The following is an 8,774-nucleotide window of genomic DNA, read 5'->3' as shown; positions in this document are numbered from 1 at the left end:
GAGACCTGAACAGCTGCATTTCTGGGTAGGCACTCAGTTTGGGTAGCTGCGTTCTTTTTGGCAAGAGCTTTCTTTGTGGTGGAGGCCTTGGCTAGGTTTGTTGTGAAGGAGGAAGCCAATAGGTGAGGTGGTCTGCTGAGCTGGGAGGGAGGCTTTCCATCGGAAGAGGGGTTGGCCAGCAGGGACAGGGAGGTGACTGTCCCCCTCTACTCTGCTCTTGTGAGGCCCCATCTGGAGTACTGTGTCCAGGTCTGGAGCCCCCAGTACAGGAAGGACAGGTGGTGGAGAGGGCCAGAGCAGAGCCACGAAGACCGTCAGGGGACTGGAGCACCTCCCCTACAAAGACAGGCTGAGGGAGCGGGGCTTGTTCAGCCCGGAGAAAAGAAGGCTGCAGGGTGACCTCATTGTACCTAAAGGGAGCCTACAAACAGGAGGGGAACCATCTCTTGGAAAGGGTAGATAAGTGCAGGACAAGGGGAAATGGTTTGAAGTTGAGGGAGGGAAGATTTAGGTTGGATGTCAGGGGGAAATTCTTTTCAGAGAGAGTGGAGAGGTGCTGGAACAGGCTGCCCAGAGAGGTTGTGGATGCCCCGTCCATCCCTGGAGGTGTTCAAGGCCAGACTGGATGGGGCCCTGGGCAGCCTGGTCTGGTATTAAACGTGGGGGTTGGTGGTCCTGTGTGAGGCAGGGCGGTTGGAGATTCCTGATCCTTGAGGTCCCTCCCAACCCCGGCCATTCTGTGATTCTGTGAGGCTCTGCCTTCCCTGCTCGCCCTGCCTGCGCCAACGGCCGTGCCACAGTCTGTTTGCAGGCTCTGGCTCTGGCTCTGTTCCGCCACGTTCCTGGTTGATCACGCTCCCGAGAGCAGCCTTTGTACATCCAGCATTTGACCACGTCACTCCTGGCTCCGCTCACAGCGCCACAGAGCCACTGTGCTTCCACACTGTGAGGGGACTGCGGGTCCCTGCCTCTCCCTGAACTGTTTCCCGCAGATCTCTTGCGATGGCTCGGCTTCGTTCTCATCCTATTCCCCCATTCCCATCTTAGCAATGCGCCGACTTTCTCAGCCGCTTTCTCGTCTTGTGAACTGACACAAGTGTGAATACGGGTGTCTGACTGGCACAGATGGTTCTGTGGCTGAACCACAAGTCCTCTCACAGGCACCTGTGCTGCTGCAGGGCCCGTCACAGGGCTTCGTGCAACCCCGTTACCCAGCGTAAGGGCTGGACAACTACAGGGCCAGTCACAACGGCAGGGCCTGTCACCAGGGTTGAAGCAAGTGCAGGCTCCGTCACGACAGCCGGAGCACCTGCCGACTCCGCTGGAGGGTTGGAGCGGTTGCAGGGCCTGCTGAGGTGTCATCAGCTGCAAAGATCTCCAGGGATGGAGCATCCACAAGCTCTCTGGGCAGCCTATTCCAGCACGTCAGCACTCTCTCGGTGAAGCACTTCCTCCTGCCATCCACCTTAAACCTTCCCTGGCTGAGCTGAGAACCGTTCCCCCTCAGAGCTGACATGCAGGAGGAAAGCCCGAGCTCCGACGCAGCTGAAAGCAGCCGTGGACCTGGCATGCACCCTGAACACGGTGGCATCCCAAGCCCAGACACAAGCCCAGAACCGGGCTGCTCCTGCCAGTGCGGCCTGGGTTCTTGAGGAATGTGGGCCGTGTGCCGCGCTGGGGATGTGGCCCGAACCCAGCTCAGCCCGCACTGGGCCAGGTGAAGTGAGGTCTGGGATAGCGCATTCATGGAGGAGACAACCGTGTTGCCAAGGCCCCTACCTGTGCCCACCTCAGCAAAAGCAGGGAAGGATGAAGCTGACAAATGTGTGTGGGGGGGAATCTCTGATCTTTATTGTGTTGGACTTTTTGGACCAGAGCAAGCAGGGGAGATGGGAGGGGGGTGTGACCCTGCACATAGCAGGGGGGGGGTTGAAACTAGATGATGGTTGTGGTCTTTTCAACCCACTCTATGACGGGCGCTCGGCTGCTCCTACGCAGACTTGGGGGCTGTGTGTGGGGACTTTGTCTCTGAAGTTGTTCCTGGGAGCAGCTTCATTCCCGCGATGTCCTCCGCCACTGAGCCCGCCTCCTGCTGCCTCCTTGGCGTGAGCTGCGGGAATTTTGAGCCCGACGTCTCTGCGGAGGAGGGCTGCGGGTGCGGGTGCGCCGTCGCTGCCTGGACGGTCCCCTGCGTCCGGGCACTCTGGAAGCCCTCGGGGATCTGGAAGTGGCAGACCTTGACCGGGTGCCGCTCCGCTGCCCTGGGGCTGGCGTTTGCCGGCTGCCACGGCGTCTTCTTGGCCGGCTCCGGGAACTCGGGGCCCGACCTCGCAGCGGGGAGCGGCTTCGTGTGCGGCTTCTTCCCCGCTGCCTGGGACGTCTTCTGCGAGCAGCTGCCGGGGACGCCCTGGAGGACCCTGATGCCCTCCGCCTGGTGGATGTGTGGGAGTCGCTCTCAGCACTCGGGGCTGCTGAATGTCTGCTCCCACGGCGTCCTTGCAGCTGCTCAGAGGCAGCGTAATCCTCCGATGACCGGGGGCCGTTTGTCTCCTGCTCAGTCTCAGGCACCCTGGGCAGGTCGCTGTGCTCAGGCAGCTGGGAACTCTGTGATGTCGTCCCCAATGCTGCCTGGCTGGCGGGCATGGAGCCCAAGGTCTCAGGCTCCATGGAGCTGCTGGATGGTCCCGGAGCCCTCTCGCTGACAGTGCAGGGCCCAGCAAGCTCGGTGTTGGCACTGGAGGCTGTAAAGGGAGGCAGGGAGGTCATGAGTCTGAAGCTGCAGCACCACAGTGGGATCTGCCATCCCACTTGGGGCGGACAGACTCTGGCAAAGCTGCCCTGAGCACAGATTGCCTCTTACCGGTACGCAGGGCAGCACAGCTGTTGCACTCCCATGTGGCTGTGGTGTCATTCAAGTGGGAGCACTGTCGGTGGGTGCCCTCAGCAGCGCAGGAGCTGCACAGGAGCAGCTGCCAGGGCCTGGGGAAGCAAAGCGGTTGTGGCCGTGAGGACCAAGTGAGCCAAGCCAGGGAGTGCCCAGCACAGCACATCTCTGGTGCTCAGTCCTTGCTCCGCCAGCCTGTGGAGAGGCTGAGATCCCCCACAGAGCCGCAGTGAGCTGCTGCGATAACTCACCCACTGCTCTCGGCCTGCTCTCTGCCTCCATGGTACAGGCATTCGCTGGCATCACAGTGGCTGTGCCTCTGGAGAAGTGCTTCATATGCGTTGTTGTCCTCCCATGCTGGTAATCTACAAGAGAAGGGAGAGGAAATGATGAGCCCCCAGTGCCCCAACATAAGATCCAAGGTTATCCAAACATATCCACACCAACTCTACTTCCAGATTCTCTATGAAGCTGGGGCACGTGCTCATGAGACAGCCAAGGGCCAGACCTGCAAAGGCAGTCCCTGGGCAGGCTCAGCACAACAGCCTTAACGTCAGCCAAATTGTGCAGAAGGACACCAACCTGTATGGGATTCGGATCCCCAGAATGGCCATTTCTGCAAAGAACAGAATGCTGTCTCGACAAGCAGCGCACTGGAAGCACAAAGAGCCAGCAATCAAGGCCTGTTGCTGCAGGAGAAGCACAAGCAGGGTGAGTGTGAGCAGTGCCTGGTGCTGCTGAGCACCAAGCGTGCGTACAGCGTGAGGGGAGGGCTCCTACCTGGATGCAGCCCCGGTGGAACCAGGCATGTTGGCATGCTGGGCACACCAGGGTATGGTAGGACAAGCTGTCCCCCACAGGCTCAAGGCAGATGAGGCAGTTGGTGCCTTCTGCTGGAGCTTCAGAAATGTCCTGTTGAGGGCGGTGCTCCGGACAGAAGGTCCTGGGGGAAGAGGGAAGACGTGGTCACAGTGAGAAGTGCTGTGAGGAGGGCAGAGGAGCAGGAAGGAGCCTCAGGCCCTGCCTCTGTCTCTGGCAGGCTGCTGGGAGGCGTAAGTGCGGGTTCCTCCCTGGCTTGGCTGCTGCTGCCGGCCCTTACCAACGGTACCCAAAAAAGTGGGTGACACATTCCCCGTCCATGGCACAGGGCAGATGGAAGCTTCGCTGACAGCTTGTCGCCACGCATGTGATGGCAGCCCCCCTCTCGCCACAAACAAAGCATTGCTGGAAAGAGCAGAACAAACCCGTCAGCAACAGACCTCAGGGCCTCAGTGGCTGGCCCCGCACCTCTGGGCACAGCCAGCTGGGTCACATTCTACAAAGATGCCTAGCAGACAGGGCTCATCTCCTGTGGCAGCACTTTGTCGTGGAGGTGGTTGGAACGGCTGCGATTGCTTTCCTTGGTCCAGACTAAACTGGTGTGAGCCCCTCCTGGCACAAATCTGCCTGCTCCGTGCAGGTCCTCACCTGCTTGGTGGCCTGTTTGACTGCACGTCTGATGGCATCAACAGGGAGGCCCAAAGTTCCCGACTGCGTTGGTCTTGCTTCAGAAGGGATTTCGGCAAACTCCTGTAGGAGAGAAAAGAGCAGGACCTCATTAGGACAGAAAGGAAAGGAGCATCCCTGGTGGTAATCTGGAAGGAGCCCATGGGGGAACTCACCAAGCAGAACTCATGGACATGAATCCCACTTTCGGAAAGCATGTTCCCACAGATGTCCGGGTCGACATCTGCCCGGCCACACAGGATGCATACTGCAGAGGAGAGAGCAAATGTGAGCAGCGGTGAGCAGCTGGCAGGGCCAGGTGTCCCTGAGGGCTGTCGCCAGGGTCCTGCTCTGGAGCGGTGGAGGCGGTGGAGGGGAAGGGGCTGTGGCAAGGCCAAGGCAGGCACGGGCCAAGCCAGACTCCCTTGCCAAGGAGCAGAGGGGCCCTGCCTTGCGGCAGTTGGGGCATCCGTGCCTGTGCTTTCCTTGCCTCCCACCTGCAGACAGAGCCCCAGCACTCCTCTGCCTGTTGGCAGGAGCTGTGCACAGGGATGCTGTGCTCTCACCTGGCTCCTGCGAGCCGGAGGCCTTCCTCTTCCTATCGGACATGATTGTGCGTTGATAGCGAGCACTGCGAGAGTCCTTGCTCTCTCTGCGCCTCACCAGACCGCACTGACGCTCTGCCCGAGCCCGGCAGCCTTTGCTCTGCTCCAAGCTTCGTGCATCACAATGGCCGCTCTGTGACACCCACTGTGACATCACGGTCGCTGCCTCACAGAGGGTGTGGGCGCGGGCCCTCAAGCAAGAGGGTGGCAGCCCTTGCAGGCAGCACAGAGTGAGGACCCGGTGCTGCTGTGCAGCAGAGGAAGGACAGCCTCCCTCAACCTGCTGGCACTGCTCCTCGTGGCAGATGCTGGAGTCATCGTTCCCTTGGGCTCATTTGCAGCCCTGGTGCCACGCCAGCGCTACTGATCTGAGCCTAGTCTAGTAAAGATTGCAAGTTAACAGCATATTTGGTGTCTAGTGTGTGGTGAGTGACTTTTTACAAGGTCTGGTAGGGATAGGACATGGCTTAATCTAGTTTTAATCTAGAAGAGGAGATCAGATGCAGTCTTAGAGGAAATTCTTTTCCGCGAGATTGGTGAGGCAGGGGCACAGGCTGCCCAGAGAAGCTGGATGGGGCCCTATTCCAAGCTTCTACGGTGTCAAATCTGGCACGGCAGGTGGTTGGGATTAGTGCAGCTTGTAAGGTCCCTTCCAACCCGAGTCTTTCTGTGATACTTTGGTAACAAACTCTGCTGCTGTACCGTAGCCACGACCTTAGCGTCGTATCTTCAGTGTTTGTCTGAAGCGCACAGCTCCAGGGTCTGCTTCTGTGCGACAGGCAGCAAGGAAAGTGTAAATGATGTGCGTAAAGACACGTATGTGATTCAGTATGTAGCTTGGTTGAAGGAACAGAAAGGAAACCCCAAAACATCATGGTAGTGAGCTGCCCAAGCATATTCCTTCTAGCGTGGCTTGAGTGTTCGTGACTGCAGCTGAGCTCAGCTTTAAGCTCTCTCTTCTTTTGGAGCCTTTTTCACTGCAGTGACATTTTGGCTCCTTCTCTTCTCTCTCCAGAGAGAAAACCTGCCTGCTCCCATTTTCCCAAACTTTTGTCATTCCTCTTTATTCCTTTAAGTTACTGTTTCATTGTTTTATTTAACCTGAGTGTTTGAGTGTTCAAATACTTTTACTAGACAGCCATAGGGAAGTCCCACTGAAGGTGAAAAATTCCAAGACTTTGCGAAGAAGTGAAGAAAGGCCCTGCAGCTCACTCAGCAGTGATGAGTCGAGCCAGAGATGAAAAGCAGGCTGGCATCTTGCCTTGCGGAATGACGAGCATTTGTCTTTGGGTCTGTCCAGCTCAGAAGAACCATTTATCTACATGCATCAAAGCTTCAACCGTTCTGCAGTCAGTGGAGGGAAACTGGCCTACCCAGGCCACGATTCCCTTCAAGTCTACATCTAAATTTCGGCAGGAAAACTGCGTTGGGTGAGATGAAGATCCAGCCTGGCAGGGGGTCAGTGACCACCTCAAAAGACACGGGTGTTAGTCGAGAGTGTGGTGGTAGAGCATCCTGAGCTCTGCTTTCTGCTCTGAAAGGCTGTTTGCCCTGTAAATTGTAGGTGAAAGGAGAGGTTTAAGGGGACTGGCAAAAGACAGTCCAGTAAGAATTGCTGTGGCTACCAGCAGACAGTTGGTTTGTTTTTACAGCGTTTCCATATTTCTTTCTTTATAAACATTTTTCTAGTCTTGTTCCTGTGGAACTGACGTGGATCTCAATTCCCTGAAGCCACGTGGATCCCAATTCCGTGAAGCCAGAGTAGTCCCTGAAATAAGCAACGCTGCTCTGAGTCTGAACTTGTCAAAGGCCGTTCAAGTTTGGCACCAAAAGTAGGCGTGATTCCCGGCCCTGTGAGTCTCAGTGGCTGCTCCCTGCCACCCTCTGTGGCATCGTGGTCACCACCTCATGGGGGATGTGGGTGCGGGCCCTCATCTCCCACGCAAGAGGGTAACAGCTCCACAGCTTCTCCGAGCAACCTATTCCAGTGCACCACTGCCCTCCAGTTCAAGAATTTCCTCCCAGCGTCAAATATTTATCTTTTGTCTTTGTTCAATTTTGTGCACCACCTCCAAGCACAGCTAGTTCCCTCTGGTTTCCCTCGACACCTTTCCACTTGCCTGGGTGACGTACCAGATCTTCTTTGAAAGGATACTTTTCCCCCCTTCATGGCAGAGAAAGAATCACTTCCATACCATGAAATCAGATATCCCTTTTCCAATTGCTTTGTCAGCATCCCTTCAAGGGGATCCCAGATGCCTGGCTTCATTGCCCACCAAGTCCGGGCCACGGGCCCCATTCTCCTGTTATCAGAGCAGCCAGGGAGCACAGTGCTCACCCGCGTGACGGCTGAAGTCTTTTCCCATATCTCTCAGCTCGGCCGTGGTCGGGAGTTGAACAGGAGGTTACTGTTGCCTCTGTGAGCTGTGCCTCTTCTGCCTCCCGTTCTTACCATCATAGAATCATAGATCCCAGAATCTTTAAGGAGGGTTGGAGAAGACCTCTAAGATCGCCTAGTCCAACTGTCCACCTCTCACCGATATTGCCCACTAAACCATGCCCCGAAGTTCGACATTACTATTGCGTCCAGTTCTGGAGCCCCCAGCACAGGAAGGACATGGAGTTGTTGGAGCAGAGCCAAGGGAGGGCCATGAAGGTGATCAGAGGGCTGGAGCACCTCCCCGATGGGGACAGGCTGAGGGAGCTTTGGGCTGTTCAGCCTGGAGAAGAGAAGGCTCCAAGGAGACCTTATAGCGGCCCATCAGTTCTCGACTGGGGGCTATGGAAAAGCTGGGCAGGGACGTCTTATAAGGGCATGTTGCGACGGGGCGAGGGGAAATGGCTTTAAGCTGGAAGGGGGTAGATTTGGGCTAGATACTAGGAAGTCATGCTTTACTGTGAGGGTGGTGAGACACTGGAACAGGTTGCCCAGCGAGGCTGTGGATGCCCCCTCCCTGGAAGCATTCAAGGCCAGGCTGCATGGAGCTGTGAACAGCCTGGTCTGCTGGGGGTGTCCCTGCCTAAAGCAGAGGTTGTGACGTGCGGAATCAAACTCTGTAACCCAAGCAAGATTACAAAGCAGGTCTGGTTTATTCAGTGCTGCGCAGACACCAGGTGCAAGGGGGATAGATCCACCTGCCCTGCGCAGCGTCTGGAAAAACCGTGCTAGAGATATAGGCCAAACTAATATATAACCAATAGTTTTCCTGGAATTGGGATACATATTCATTACACCCCCGAGAGTTCATTAGCGTGCAGACCCTCCCCTCGTGCTCGTGCACAGTGGGTCGTGGGATGAAGATTTGTTGTCTCCCTCGCGAGGGCTTCTGACTTTTCTCGCTGTAAACTCCTGACCTTTTGGGGGGGCATCCCCCCAAACCGGTTTCCTCTTGCCCTGTGGCCATCTGATCACCTCCCTGCCAAAGGTGCTTGGGTTGTTCTCAAACCCTTGTCTTTATGGCCTTCATCCCCTGAGACCTGAACAGCTGCATTTCTGGGTAGGCACTCAGTTTGGGTAGCTGCGTTCTTTTTGGCAAGAGCTTTCTTTGTGGTGGAGGCCTTGGCTAGGTTTGTTGTGAAGGAGGAAGCCAATAGGTGAGGTGGTCTGCTGAGCTGGGAGGGAGGCTTTCCATCGGAAGAGGGGTTGGCCAGCAGGGACAGGGAGGTGACTGTCCCCCTCTACTCTGCTCTTGTGAGGCCCCATCTGGAGTACTGTGTCCAGGTCTGGAGCCCCCAGTACAGGAAGGACAGGTGGTGGAGAGGGCCAGAGCAGAGCCACGAAGACCGTCAGGGGACTGGAG

At 56.8% G+C, this 8,774-nt stretch overlaps 1 protein-coding gene across 1 annotated transcript; it reads right to left on the bottom strand.

Annotated features, from left to right (window-relative positions):
* Positions 1-1,990: 1,990 nt before the first annotated feature.
* LOC122191766 (PHD finger protein 7-like) lies at positions 1,991-5,128 on the bottom strand. The gene is made up of 10 exons (XM_042892158.1): positions 4,936-5,128; positions 4,546-4,637; positions 4,352-4,453; positions 3,984-4,108; positions 3,665-3,827; positions 3,467-3,573; positions 3,136-3,249; positions 2,861-2,979; positions 2,569-2,741; positions 1,991-2,431 (listed from the first exon to the last, which is right to left on the bottom strand). The coding sequence occupies exons 1-10, from the start codon at positions 5,126-5,128 to the stop codon at positions 1,991-1,993; spliced, it is 1,629 nt and encodes a 542-aa protein (XP_042748092.1).
* Positions 5,129-8,774: the final 3,646 nt, after the last annotated feature.

The sequence above is a fragment of the Lagopus leucura genome, unplaced genomic scaffold, assembly GCF_019238085.1.
Source record: "Lagopus leucura isolate 7727_CA_CO unplaced genomic scaffold, USGS_WTPT01 35100-0_obj-0_obj, whole genome shotgun sequence".
Classification (NCBI taxonomy): domain Eukaryota; kingdom Metazoa; phylum Chordata; class Aves; order Galliformes; family Phasianidae; genus Lagopus; species Lagopus leucura.
Note: the sequence above shows the minus strand (reverse complement) of the source record. Positions and strands in the feature narration are given on the sequence as shown.

What these genes read in the sequence shown, in the direction of transcription:
- LOC122191766 (XM_042892158.1), bottom strand. Translation starts at nt 5,128, where the DNA reads ATGTCACAGTGGGTGTCACAGAGCGGCCATTGTGATGCACGAAGCTTG. An exon ending in CACTTTTTTGGGTACCGTTG is followed by an intron (nt 3,828 to 3,983) that starts GTAAGGGCCGGC and finishes CTCTTCCCCCAG; the next exon opens with GACCTTCTGTCCGGAGCACC. An exon ending in AGCACAGCGACCTGCCCAGG is followed by an intron (nt 2,432 to 2,568) that starts GTGCCTGAGACT and finishes CACATCCACCAG; the next exon opens with GCGGAGGGCATCAGGGTCCT.